The sequence below is a fragment of the Trichosurus vulpecula genome, chromosome 4, assembly GCF_011100635.1.
Source record: "Trichosurus vulpecula isolate mTriVul1 chromosome 4, mTriVul1.pri, whole genome shotgun sequence".
Classification (NCBI taxonomy): Eukaryota; Metazoa; Chordata; class Mammalia; order Diprotodontia; family Phalangeridae; genus Trichosurus; species Trichosurus vulpecula.
The window spans coordinates 257,561,633-257,576,536 of record NC_050576.1 but is presented as its reverse complement, the minus strand read 5'-3'; the positions used below and the strand labels follow the sequence as shown (position 1 = coordinate 257,576,536).

The following is a 14,904-nucleotide window of genomic DNA, read 5'->3' as shown; positions in this document are numbered from 1 at the left end:
TCAAAAACAATTATAATTCAAATTATAATTAAATCTCAGACACACTAGCTGTGTGACCCTAGGCTAGTCACTTAACCTGGATTGCCAACCAAAATCCTCTTCACAGATCCTGTCCCATATCACTCCCCCCAAAATCTGATCTCTTCATTAGCAATAGATAAAGAAAGCTAGGGGACCAGTGGATACAGTGCTAGCCCTGGAGTCAAGAGGACCTAAGTTTAAATCTGGTCTCAGACATTTACTATCTGTGTGACCCTGGGCAGGTTTTTTCAACCTGGATTGCCAACCAATACCTTTTCTGAGATCCTCTCTCATCTCGCTCCCCCAAAAGTCTGCACTCTTCATTAGCAATAGATAAGGAAAGCTAGTGGACCAGTAGATACAGTGCTAGCCCTGGAGTCAGGAGGAACTAAGTGCAAATCTGGCCTCAGACATTGTAAGAAATGGGAGGAGGAGTTTTGTTGCCACAGAACTAAAGGTGTACTTCCCCCCCCTCCCCCACCCCAGCTTTAGCAGAAACCAGGCCTCAAGGTCAGTCAGGTGAGAGGTCAGAAGCTTGTATGCGCATGCTTTTTGAGAAGGCAGTCTAGGGGTATTAGAGAGGCCAGACCCGCTTGAACCAGTTCAAGCTTATCTGGTCTTGGTCAAGAATCCAGGCCCACTGATTTGCATAATTTGCATATGTTAAAGAGGGAAAGTAGGGGAAGTAAAAGAATATAGTTTAATCCTAAACTGAGACAAGGAAAATCTAATTAACTTCACTTTTGCTTCTGTATCCTTATTATCCTATTTATATAAACTGTATAACCTAGGAAAGCTATGTAAAAAATAAAGATTGTAAACTAACCATAACTCTAGCAGGAGTGGAGGGAATGGTTACCCCTGCTCCTGCAGCTGTATCAGTGTGAGTGTTCCAGTGAGCACTACACCTGCTCTCTCGAGGAGTGTAATAAAATGCCTTCTTCTGCCCACTCTGGTCCTGAGTTCTTTGGGTGAGAATGGGCAAAGCACATGGATCTTCCTAAGGTCAAGTGAAGGGAAGCAATGAGCAGCGGAAGTCTGGGGCTTACTCTCGGATCTTGCTTGGGGTGTCCTGTGATCCCCACTGTGGTGTTAAGAGGGCTACCAGGACATCATTTGGGACTTCCGACCCTGTCTCAGGAGCCTTGTGATCTTACCACCATCCTAAGGGACCATCACTTGGATCCTCCTTAGGGTCTGACCCCTAGGAGGTCCTGTGATCCCCACAGATTAAGGGGGGGGCTACCACTTGGTCTTCCTGTGGTCTGTACAGCCTTCTCAGGGATTATCACAGAGTTCTTCCTCAGGACTTTGGCCGTGCCTAGGAAGTCCAGTGATCCCCAAGGCCGCGTTTTCTCACAGACATTTACTAGCTGTGTGACCAGTCACTTCAACCTGTTTGCCTCAGTTCCCTCATCTGTAAAATGGTGTAGAGGAGGAAATGGCAAGAATCTTTGCCAAGAAAATCCCAATGGGATCACTGAAGAGTTAGATGAGTTAGACGAGACTCAAAAACAACAACAACAAAGCGGTAGATAAGAAACTGTAGGCAGGACTTTATTATATCTATATTATCAGAAGAATCATCTGATAACAGCAGAGTCTATGACAAATCCTGAATAGTTTTCCAAGAAGGACTTTCATCCTTATTTCTTGCCATTTCTGGGTAAATGTGGAAACTTTCACTCACCCAGGGGTGTCTTCTCTCTCTTTCACTTATGCAGATGAAATAATGCAGCAGGAAATCCGGCCCCTCGCGGCAGTGGACATCATAGAACAACTCCACAGACAATTTGCCATCCTATCAGGTAAGAGTGGGGCTCAGTCACCATGGAAACAGGCTGGGAAATCCCAGCTTAAGGAAGACCTCGCCGCATGTCCTCTCCTCTGTTCCAAACACCCTAAATCCAAGCCCAGGAGTGGTATGTGCCATTGTCCACCCAAGTTGGGGAGTGGAGGTTCATATGAATGGGTTTAACCATTAATGTGCTGATAAATGTTTAACAACTGTCTCTCTCAGAAAAAAAGTACACAGGACACACTTTTAGTTTAATTTATATTATTAACACTTTCTTAAGTCTAGACAATCAACAGAATGATAAATCAAGTCCTGATTTATTGTGTTTGCCAGTTTCTGAGTTGTAAATGTATGTGCTAGAAATTTAATAATCAGGCTCTAGAGAAATCTGGCTTCAGCTCACCCCTGGGCTCAGCTTTTTGGTACTGTGGATGGTTTGATTTCATCCATTCATGACCACCTGGAGAGGGATTCAGAAAGGGTGCCAAAGGAGAAAATGAACAACCATTGAATTAACAAGCACTTATTATGCACTTACTACGTACCTGGCACTACAGTAAACCTTGGTGATACAGAAACAAAATCATAATTCCTGATCTCAAGGAGCTCACATTCTAACAGGGGAGACAATACAAACAACTAAGTATGCATCAGATAAATAGAATGTAAATGGGGGTTAATCACTCCTCTGGTCTACCATTGGTTTTCTGTCTTGGCTGTGTATTTTTAATGCCTAACATGGTGTCTTGTATAGAGTAGGCACTTTGGTACAGTGGAAAGAACACTGGTGTGGAGTCAAAAGTCCTATGTTCAAATTCTACCTGCGACAATTACTACATTCATAACCTTGGACAAGTCCATTAAACCTCTCTGAACATCTGTTTCTTCATCTGTAAAATGAAGGATTATGGCTTTTGAGATCCCAGCTCTAGACCTAAGATCCTAAGTCACTTCTCCAGGTCTGTTTCTACTTTTTAAAATGAGGAGGTTGGACTAGGTAGCCTTGGAGGACCCTCCCAGCTCCAGAGCCATGCTCTTAAATTCTTCAAGAGCCCAGTCTTGGTAATAAAAGTTCATTAGAAAAGGTTAGAGCTGGAAGGTTATCATCTAATCTACCCCTCATTTCTCAGATCCCAGAAAGCAAGGAGCTCTCAGGGGATGGAGGAGGTGTGGGCCAGAAGTGACTTCATAAGGGTTGGTTTTTTTTTAATTATTTATTTCATTCTGAACTTAAGAAATAAAACAAGCATTTCCATAACAAAGTGGGATAGAAAAACAGAGGATTGCACCTGAGATTGCAAATCCATTCTGTACAACTTGCCATTCCTTTCAAATATACAATGAAGTTATCATGTGGCTTTCTTTTTTTTCCCCTCCACTCCCCCAAACTTCAAGATAGCAACCATTAGACACAAATCTGTATGTGTGTATGTATAAATACATATATTTTATATATAATATAAATGTGCATATGTGAACGTATACACACACACATATACAAACAGCATCTTCCTTCGTAGGATCTTTGCAGTTAATTTGAGTATTTATAATAGAATAACCTGGTTGCTGAAAGTTCTTCAAACAATACTGCTGTACTGTATACAGTGTTCTCTGGGTTCTGCTCATTTTGCTCTTCATTATTTCATGGAGGTCTCTCCATGCTTTTCTAAGATCATCGAGCTCATCATTTCTTATAGCAAAGTAATATTCCATCATGAACATATACTACAATTTGTTTAGCTATTCCCCAATTCATGGGCATCCCCACAACTTACAATTCTTTGTCATCACAATGACAGCTGCTATAAATATTTTAGAACATATAGGTTCTTTTCCTTTTTCTGTAATCATCTTAGGAAACAGACCTAATAGTGGTATTGCTAGGATAAAGGGTAGATGCAGTTTAATAACTCTTTGGGTATAATGCCAAATCTCTCTCTAAAATGGTTGGATCAGTTCACAGATCTACCAACAAGGAATTAAGGTCCCAATTTTTCCGTATAACCTCCAACATTTGTTACTTTCTCCTTCTATCATTTTAGCCAATCTGATAGATGTAAAATGATATCTCAAGGTTGTTTTAATTTGCATTTTTCTAATCAATAATGATTTAGAGCATTTTTCATATGATTATAAATTGTTTTGATTTCTTCATCGAAAAACTGTCTGTACATATCCTTTGACCATTTATCAATTAGGGAATGAGTCACATTCTTATAGATTCGACAAAGTTCTTTACATATTTGAGATATGAGACCTTTATCTGAGGAACTGTCTATAAAAATTTTTCACCAGTTTTCTGCTTTCCTTCTGATCTTGGCTATATTTGTTTTATTTGTACAACTCTCTTTTAATTTAATGTAATCAAAATTATGCATTTTACATCTTGCAATGCCCTCTCTTGTTTTTTAATAAATTATTCACCTATCCATTAGTCTGATAGGTAATATGTTTCATGGTCTTCAAAATTTCTTGTACTACCTCTCTTTATATCTGGGTCATGTATCCATTTTGATCTTACCTTTGTAGATGGTGTAAGATATTGGTCTATGTCCAGTTTCTGCCAAACTGCTTTCCAGTTTTCCCAATATTTTTTTTTAGGTAATCAAAATTTTGGTAACAAAGATACTATTTGTGACATGGTCAAATATACTTGGCTAAGTTCAGATTAAAGATACTTTTAGCCCCAACTGTACCAACTATACACAGCTTTATACAGAACATTCCATAAATCAACAGAAAATACATTTGAGCACAAAAAATAAAAAAATATTTAAGGAACTCTATTCTCTAAGCAGAGTTTTATTTTTGCAAAACAAAGAAATATATTTCTTGGACTGATTAAATGTCTACGAGTACTTTTTCTTTACAAAAATACATATATTCTTTTCTTATAATTAAGATTTTTTATTTTTAGTTTACAATGCTCAGTTCCATATAATTTTGAGTTCCAGATTTTCTTCCCCCTCACCCGCCAAGACAGCATGGAATCAGATATATCTTCTACATATAACTTCTCATTGAACTTATTTACACAATAGTCAAGTTGTAAAGAAGAATTATGACCAATGGAATGAATCAGGAGAAAGAAGAAACAAAACAAAAAAAAAACCCAAACAAAAGAGAAAAAAAACAGGGAAAAAAAAGGAGAGCAAATAGTGTGCCTCAATCTGCATTTCTGCATTCATACTTCATAGTTCTTTCTCTGGATGTAGGTAGCTCTCTCTGTCATGAGTCCTTTGGAGTTGTCTTTGCACCTTGCTGAGAAGAACAAAGTCTATCAGGGTTAGTCATCACAGAATCCATATATCTGTGGTTGTGTATAATGTTCTCCTGGTTCTGCTCCACTCACTCAGCATTATATCATGTAGGTTTTGCCATGTTATTATGAAGTCTGTATCATCCCCATTTCTTATTGCACAATAGTATTCCATTACCTTCATATGCCACAACTTGTTCAGCCATTCCCCAATTGATGGGCATCCCCTTGATTTCCAATTCTTTGCTACTACAAAAAGAGTCGCTATAAATATTTTTGTACATATGGGTCCTTTTCCCATTTGTGTGATCTCTTTGGGATACAACCCTAGAAGTGGTATTGCTGGGTCAAAGGGTATGAACATTTTTATAGCCCTTTGGGCATAGTTCCAAATTGCTCTTCGGAATGACTGGATCAGTTCACGACTCCACCAGCAATGTAACAGTGTTCCAATTTTCCCACATCCTCTCCAGCATTTATCATTTTTCTGTTTTGTCATTTTAGCCAATATGACAGGAGAGATGTGGTACCCAAGAGTTATTTTGATTTGCATTTCTCTAATCAGTAGTGATTTAGAACATTTTTTCATATGCCTATAGACATATTTAATTTCTTCCTCTGAAAGCTGTCTGTTCATATCCTTTGACCATTTCTCAACTTGTATTCCTATAAATTTGACTCAGTTCCCTGTATATTTTAGAGGTGAGGCCTTTATCAGAAACACTGATTGTAAAGATTTTCTCCCAATTTTCTGCTTCCCTCCTAATCTTTGTTGCATTGGGTTTTTTTATACAAAAGCATTTCAATTTAACATAATCAAAATTATCCATTTTGCATTTCATAATGCTCTCTATCTCTTGTTGTGTCATGAATTCTTTGCTTTTCCATAAATCTGATAGGTAAACTATTCCTTGCTCTCACAAATTGCTTATACTATCAGCCTTTATTCCTGAATCATGAACCCATTTTGACTTTATTTTGGTGTATGGTGTAAGATATTGGTCTATGCCCAGTTTCTGCCCTACCATTTTCCAATTTTCCCAGCAGTTTTTGTGAAATAGTGCATTCTTAGCCCAGAAACTGGATTCTTTGGGTTTATCAAAGAGTAGATTGCTATAGACGTTGACTACCGCGTCTTGTATACCTATTCTATTCCACTGATCCATAGCTCTGTTTCTTAGCCAGTACCAGATAGTTTTGATGAGTGCTGCTTTATAGTACAGTTTAATATCTGGTATGGCTAGGCCACTTTCCCTAGCATTTCTTTTCATTAATATTGTAGATATTCTAGACCTCTTGTTCTTCCAGATGAATTTTGTTATTATTTTATCCAGCTCCATAAAATAATTTTTGGTAGTTCTATTGGTATGGCACTGAATAAATAAGTTAATTTAGGCAAAATTGTCATTTTTATTAAATTAGCTTGGACTAGCCATGAGCAACTGATATTTTTCAATTTATTTAGATCTGACTTTATTCGCGTGAAAAGTGTTTCATAATTATGTTCATATAAGCCCTGGGTTTGTCTTGGAAGATAGACTCCCAAATATTTTATAGTGTCTGCAGTAACTTTGAATGGAATTTCTCTTTCTATCTCTTGCTGTTGGGCTTTGTTAGTAATGTATAGGAATGCCAACGATTTACGTGGGTTTATTTTATATCCTGCAACTTTGCTAAAGTCATTTATTATTTCAAGTAGTTTTTTACTTGATTCTCTAGGATTCTCTAAGTAAATCATCATATCATCTGCAAAAAGTGATAATTTAGTTTCTTCTTTTCATATTCTAATTCCTTCAATTTCTTTTTCTTCTCTTATAGGTACAGCTAATGTTTCTAGTATCAAATTGAATAGTAGGGGTGATAATGGACATCCTTGTTTCACCCTTGATCTTATTGGAAATGCATCTAGCTTATCCCCATTACAAGTAATGCTTGTTGGTGGTTTTAGGTAGATGCTTTTTATAATTTTAAGGAAGGCTCCATTTATTCCTATGCTTTCTAGTGTTTTTAATAGGAATGGGTGTTGTATTTTGTCAAAGATTTTTTCTGCATATTGAGATGATCGTATGGTTTCTGCTAGTTTTGTTGTTGATATGATCAATTATGCTGATAGTTTTCCTAATATTGAACCAGCCTTGCATTCCTAGAATAAATCCTACCTGGTCATAGTGTATTATTCTCATGATAAGTTGCTGCAATCTTTTTGCTAGTATTTTATTTAAAATTTTTGCATCAATATTCATTAGGGAAATTGGTCCATAATTTTCTTTCTCTGTTTTGACTCTTCCTGGTTTGGGTATTAGTACCATATTTGTGTCATAAAAAGAATTTGGTAGGACTCCTTCTTCACTTATTTTCCCAAAGTCTATTAAGTATAGGAATTAATTGTTCTTTAAATGTTTGATAAAATTCACATGTAAAACCATCTGGCCCTGGAGATTTTTTCCTAGGGAGTTCATTGATGGCTTGCTCAATTTCTTTTTCTGAGATGGGGTTATTTAGAAATTTCACTTCCTCTTCTGTTTACCTGGGCAATTTATATTTTTGTAGATATTCATCCATATCCCTAAGGCTGTCAAATTTATGGGCATACAATTGGGCAAAATAATTCCTAATTATTGTTTTAATTTCCTCTTCATTGGAGGTGAATTCACCCTTTTCATTTTTGATACTGGTAATTTGATCTTTTCATTTCTTTTTTTTAATCAAATTGAGCAAAGGTTTATCAATTTTATTGGTTTTTTCATAAAACCAGATCTTGGTTTTATTTATTAATTTAATAGTTTTCTTGATTTCAATTTTATTAATCTCTCCTTTGATTTTCAGTATTTCTAATTGGGTATTTAATTGGGGATTTTCAATTTGTTCTTTTTCTAGCTTTTTCAGTTGCATACCCAATTCATTGATCTCCTTTTTCTCTAAAAAATACATATATTCTTAACAGACTAAGTCATTAACCAATGACGTGGTATTTCCGTCACTTCAATTTGAATGATTTATAAGCTAAATTTTACAACCACAAAAAGATTTATTTGTATTAAGATATTATCAATTTTGACAAAAAGCTTGAAGTACCTTAATTTTAAAAGAAAATTAGCAACATAGTTTTACCATATAACCTATGATCTTTTCAATTTTGTGAGGGCTATTGTGTTAAAAACTGACAATCACTCCAGTGGCTGATCAGATGCAAGGAAGCATTAGAATACTGGTACACCCTAGGTCCTTTCTTCTCCTTACTTGGATCACAGTTTCCCAGCAATTTTTACCAAATAATGAATTTTTATCCCCCAAACTCAAGTCTTTACACTTATCAAATGCTAAGTTACTTTATTGGTTTCCTGCTGTAGATTATATGTCTACACTGTTCCACTGATCTACCTTTCTATTTCTTAACCAGTATCAAATAGTTTTAATAATATAGTTTAAGATGTGGTACTAAAAAAACAAAAAGATGTGGTACTGCTAAACCTCCTTCCTTCACATTTTTTTCTATTAGTTCCTTTGATGTTCTTGACTTTTTGTTCTTCTACATGACTTTTGTTATTATTTTTCCTAAGTAAAATAATTTTTTGGTAATTTAGTTAGGAAGGCATTGGATATATAGATTAATTTTGGTAAAATTATCATTTTTATTATATTGGCCCTGCCTTCCCTTGTATGATTAATATTTCTCCATTTATTTAAATCTGATTTTATTTGATCAGAGTTGGTTTTAAGAATTATTTCAAAACTACCTTGTGCGGTTGGTGCTATAAGTATTATTATCCTCATTTCATAGTTGATGAGACTGAGGTCCAAAGTAACTAGCCAAGAGTCATGTAGCTAGTATGTGTCAGAGACAGGATCTAAACTGGGAGGGCTCCTGACTCCAGGCCCTATGCTCTTTCCAACTGTAGCACTCTGCCTCACAGAGCCATCAAAGTATGCCATTTAAATGTTGGCATCATGTTTCTCTCCCCCCACCCCCTCTCTCTCTCTCTCTCTCACACACACACACACACACACACACACACACACACACACACACACACATCACAGCAGAGCATGGAGGAAGCAGGAAGAGGCTGGAGCTGTCAGCCAACAGCTAGTCAATACCATGTGCTTACTTAGCCTCTGACACTGCAGCCCAGGTAGAAAGAAGCACAGCTCTTATTTTATCAGAGAAAGTGGAACTATCTAAACTTTCTCTTGACAAAATAAAATAAAACAAAAACCAACAATGAGTCAAAGAGGTTTGGCCATTGGGGTCAGAGGTGACCTTTTCATTTTCTTCTGTTGAAAGTTTTATTGATGTCTTTTGTTTTGTTAATACACCATTTTATATTTCTCAATATGTACTACACTCTTCTTCCTAGATAGAAACTTGCATTAAAAAAATTAACAGTTGAGTAAAACTGACATATCTGCCAGTATATTCCATATCCCATAGTTCCCTTACCTCCCTACCAAGAAGAGGAAATGTGTTTCATCATCTGTTTTCCCAGGATCACGGCTGGTCTGGGCAATGAACCAGATAGATTTTAACACCTTTAGTGAATTTTTAATTCACACTATTGTGATTATTATTTATAGTGTTTTCTTGGTTCTGCTTCTCACTCTCCATCAATTCATATAAATCTTCTGATGTTTCTCTGAATTCCTCTCATTTGTCATTCCTTACTAATAATCCATTTCCTTCATATGCCACATGGGCATGTATTTAAGTATTTTGCTGCCCTCAAAGGTGCTGTTATGAATATACCAACCCTAAAACAACCCAGACTGGCATCTCCTCTGTAGTTAGGGTCTTAAGAGAGTTGCGGGGACACTGTGACTTGCAGGAGTCAGGGGCAGGACTTGATCATAGAGCATAGGACTAGGAGGGACCTTAGAGGCCATCAAGTCCAACACCCTTTTTTACATACGAGGAAAATGAGGCATAGAGAAGTTATATCATCTTCTTGACTCCAAGGCTGGCTCTTTAACAATTATAGCCCTTTCCCATTCTCTCTGCAGCATTTATAGGGCTTGGGATGGTCTCATTTTATAATCATGGCTGGGGAGTAGGGGTGGCCTTTCCTTTGGCCTATCTAGGGAGCCTGATTCAGGCAAGGAAGCTAACAATTCCTTAGCAGAAGATGGCTTTGCTGCTCCCCAAGAGAGACCTCTGTGAGTCTGGGGAGAGTCAGAGAGCAGACATCAGTAAGCTGTGCAGCAGAAGGTGGAGGGTTTTTTTTAAACCAGGCAAAGCTAGACAATGAGGTCATGGATCCTTTCTCTGCCATGTGTGGTTTTGGCATCTGTCAGCAGAGAGCAAGGAAGCTGGATGGAGCTCAGGGTACTTGCTGAGTTTGGAGTCAGAAGATGTGGATTTACATTTTACTTCTGATGCTTATTAATGCTTATTATTCTGTTTAAATGGCCTCTGAGGTTCCTTCTGGCTCTATATCAAGGTTCCCAGGATCTTTTCTAAGTCAGACAAAGCCACCTGACTGGGAATGGCAGGAGGCAGGGGTTCTTGGGAGGAACCCAAGCTGCTAGGGAGGCAAGGAGGATTCTCATGGAATTGGGGCATGGATTGCCCTTGACTTTTACCTTCATGACCGGAAAGCATGCTTGGCCCTCATTATGTCTTTGTTCAAAGCCTACCTCCTTATGGAGGTGATCTATGGTCTTATGGCACATATCACTGGAAAAGGAAGAGGACGGTATGAATTGATTGCAGGATCATAGATTTAGAGCTGGAAAGAATATTAGAGGTATTCTGGTCCAACCCCCTCATTTTATAGATGAGGAAATTGAGACCCAGGTAGATTAAGTGACTTGCCTAGGGTCATACAGCTAGTTAGGGTCAAACTGAGGATTTCATGACTCCAAAGCAATCGCTGTCTCTATCCACTGAACCTTCTGAGGGCTGCACTGGTATCCATGCATCACTAGAAATGTAGAGGTAAATCTCTGGTTTATTGGGTAGATTCTCTGTGGAGGATTTGTGGAGGAGTATGGGTAAGAATCATACAAGACAAGAAAGCAGGCATGGGATTCCATCTGGACCGGGAGGGCAGTGCCCTCATTGAAGAGCTTATACTCAAGTACTTGGCTTAAGTCACAGGAACTTTTTAAATCATGGAATTGGATGGTAATTACCAAGTAACTGGGTTCAAATGATGTTAGCCTCTTCTTAAATGTTCTCATAGAATCTCAAGTTTGGAAGGATTCTAGTCAAATCTGTATCTGAATGAGAATCCTCTCTGTATCCCCAGCTAGTGATCATTCAGCATCTGCTTGAAGGCCTCCATATAGGGGGAATCCATCTCCTAAGGAAGCCCGGTTTACTTCTGGGGCAGCTCTAATTGTTAGGAAGTTTTTCCCAACATCAAGCCGAAATGTGCCTCTGTGGAGCTTTCTCCCTGTCCCCACCCTCATCTCCATTTCTCCTAGTTCTGTTTTCTGGGATCACCCAGAACAACCCTGCTACATCTTCCCCATGCTATCCCTTTAAATATTTGAAGACAGCTATTGAGATGCCCCCCAAGACTTTCTCTTCTCCAGGTTCAATATTTCCAGTTTCTTCACCCAGTCCTCAATGGGATAGTCTTAAGGTCCTCTGCCATAATGGTTGCTCTCCTCTGGAGATTCTCTAGTCCTTCAGTGTCCTTAAAGTGGCACCCAGGATTGAACACTCTAGATGTGGTCTGACCAGGGCAGAGTATTCTCTAAATGCATTTGTCCTATGTAGTTGGCACTTAAATGTTTGTTGTAATTGATGCCTTACAGTCTACTAAAACACCTTGCTTTTTCTCAAAGGAATTGTTATCTGGCCATGCTTCGCTCCATCTCTTACTTGTGAAGTTGACTTTTTTTGGACCCATTTATCCCTACTAAATTCATTCATTAATTAATTTGACAAACATTTGTTAATTTTTAAATGTATTTATTCAATGTTTCTGAAATAGAAACCCTGGTTCAAAGTCATTCATCATCATACTACTGCCTTGTAGCTAGCTAACTGTGTGCCATATCTATTTCTCAAGAGGAGTTCCAAATATCTTCAGAGTATTAATTCCAACATCCCAATAGCCTTGTGAACTGTTCCAAATTATCTTCCCACTTTTACATGAAGAGAAATTGAAACATAGTAACAGAATGACTCGCTTGTAGTTCCTGGTAAGTGGAGGGACTGACATTATATAACCCAGGATAACCCCCCATTTGCTAGGGTCTTATTGGTTCAGTATATGTGTTCATAGCTGAAAGAATCTTGATATCTATGGTCAGTTTCTCTGTGGTCATGACAAGAATTTTATCTGAAAATTCAACTTGGTGGGACATTTGGGTCATTCGGGAACCCGGTAACTGGGATGAGCCCAGATTCTTGTAAGGAGGCTCAAAGAAATAAAATGGAGCATAGGACTGATTAGATAGGGTATATAGAGTTTTCTACTTGGAGTCAGGAAGGGCTGGGTTCAAATCCCACTTTCTGATACTCCTTCTGTGACCACAGGTCACATGGCTCATGGAGAGAGAGCCTTTTAATCAGGAAGAACTTGGTTTAAGTCTTGCCTCTGACATAAATTGACTCTGTGACTCTGGGCAAGGCATTTAATCTCTCGGTGCCCCCAGGTGACTTTCTAAGACTGAAATTTTTGGAACAAGCTAGATCAGCCTTGGTGGAGGAAGTTTTCTTACTAGGAGTTCTCTATAACAATAAACTCAGAAGCCTGGACTCCAAATAAAAATGAATATAATTATGTATGCTTTTTAATCAGAGTTTAATTTCAGGGTTGAAGGTACATTATGTGTCAGAAAGCTTATTGAACTTGGAGTTAGGAGGGAGCCGTGTTTGAATCCCAGCTCCAGCGGTTACTTGCTATATGACCACAGACAAGATCGCAAATCTCTTTTAGTCTTATTTTCCTTTTATGTAGTATAGGCATACTAATGCTCAAATTATGTCTCACAGGTTTGTTGTGCAGATCAAAGGATATCCTTTGTGGAAACACTTTGCGAGCCTTAAGGCTTGTTGTAATATGTAATTGTAAATTGTATGTTGTATGTAAAGTCAATGTTAATTGTAAATAGGCCAGTTGTTATTATTACCACCACCACTACTATTACTACTGCCACCACCACCACCACCACCACTACTACTACTACTTTAAATAAGAGCTTTTTTTCTAGAGAAGCTTCCCTTCCAGAAGCAAGAGAGTAATTGGGATGGTATTCACTCATGGACAGCTAAATTCCGCCCCCCTCCCTCTCAGGTTTAGCAAATAAGAAGCTATGTTGAGATGGTTTCTCTGTTTCATGACCCACCCACTCCCACCCCATCCCCCAACTCCCTCTGCTGTGTAACTACTTCTTAAGAACTTGGGAAGAGAAATGGTTGTGATGGTAGAATGTAAGCCTCTCGAGGGCAGGTACTGTGTTTTCTTTTTGGTTTTGTATGTATTCTACCCTCCCCCCTCTCACACACCCAGTTCCTATTATAGTGCACTGCACATAATAGATATTTCTTGGATGGTCAAATTACATCTTTTTTATATTGAAGGCTCTTGGGGGAGGCAGATTCTAAGTGGCTCCATTGGAGCTAGGCTGGGACTGTCTTACCCCTTTAGACAATTATTCCTCTGATATCTTGTGGTTTTCAGTGAGTTTTTATGGTTTTAAAGTTATTGGCCAGCTACTCACAGGAACAAGAGTGTTGGTAGGAAAAAGTCACTGACATTTATGTGGTTACTCATAGGACCATGGATGTAGAGCTAAATGGTCATCTAGTCCAACACCGTCATTTTATAGGTGAGGAGACTGAGGTCCAGAGAGGTGCCCAAGATCACGCAGGTAATAAGCCTCAGAGGTGGGGTTTGAATGCAGGTTTTCTGACTCCAGAGACAGCGGATTTTCCCCACAGAGTTTTCCAAGTGCTTTGCATACCATTTGCTCTTCGAAACAACCCCATTTTATAGATGAGGAAACTGAGACTAGGAGAGTTAAGTGACTGGCCTAGGGTTACAGAGCTAATAAATGACGGAGCCCTTGGCATTCTGCCCAGCCCATCCAGCTTATGCCAGTGAACAGGACTGGTCTGGGTGGCCGACTCAGAGAGAAGAGCGCCACCTACTGTTTGGTCAAGACGATAGAGTCTCACAGAAGCTGGGCTTCCCTCCATGATGTTCTATCCAATTTGGAATGTCTGGTCACTGGACCCGGATGGCTCTGGAGGAGGAAGTGAGGCTGGTGATCTTGCACAGCCCTCCCTCACTCAAATCAAAGTCAGCTGCAAGTCACGTCATCATTTCCCTGATGTCATGGTCCTCTTCCAGAATGAAGGACAAACGCAATCTATCCAATTCAACAACGTTCCTAAGGATCTACTGAGTGTAAGACCAAATAACTGATACAAGTTCTAAGAGACACAGTGATAAATAAGACAGGTGTGGCCCCTGCCCTCCCAAAGCTTACAGTCTGGTAGAGCTGTGGTTGTGCCCAGGAGTTAAGGGTATTTCTTGGCTTAACAGGTCAGTTCAACCAACAAGCACCTGTTAAGCTCCTCTACCCTGGCAAAAGTCACTTAACCACTCCTTGCCTCAGTTTCCTCATCTGTAAAACCTATATAAAATCCTGATCTATACAGGGAGTTGAACTCAATCTCCCTTCTCGAAAGGACACTTCCCCTCAGAATCTACCTCTGCATGACCCTGGGGAAGTCATTTAACCTTCATAGGTCTCAGTTTCCTCATCTGAGAAATGAGGGAGTTTGTCTAGATGGCCCCTGAAATTCCTTGTAGGTCCAGACCTGGGATCCTGAGTGTTCCTGGGATTTCAAGGAATCATAAAATCTCAG

At 38.8% G+C, this 14,904-nt stretch overlaps 1 protein-coding gene across 1 annotated transcript in view; it reads left to right on the top strand.

Annotated features, from left to right (window-relative positions):
• Nucleotides 1–1,044: 1,044 nt before the first annotated feature.
• Nucleotides 1,045–14,904, top strand: part of MCF2L2 (MCF.2 cell line derived transforming sequence-like 2) — a 280,804-nt gene continuing 266,944 nt past the window's right edge. The window contains exons 1-2 of the mRNA XM_036755690.1: nt 1,045–1,057; nt 1,716–1,829. Coding sequence (XP_036611585.1) covers nt 1,045–1,057; nt 1,716–1,829 — 127 coding nt within the window. The remainder of the gene's footprint in view (nt 1,058–1,715; nt 1,830–14,904) is intronic.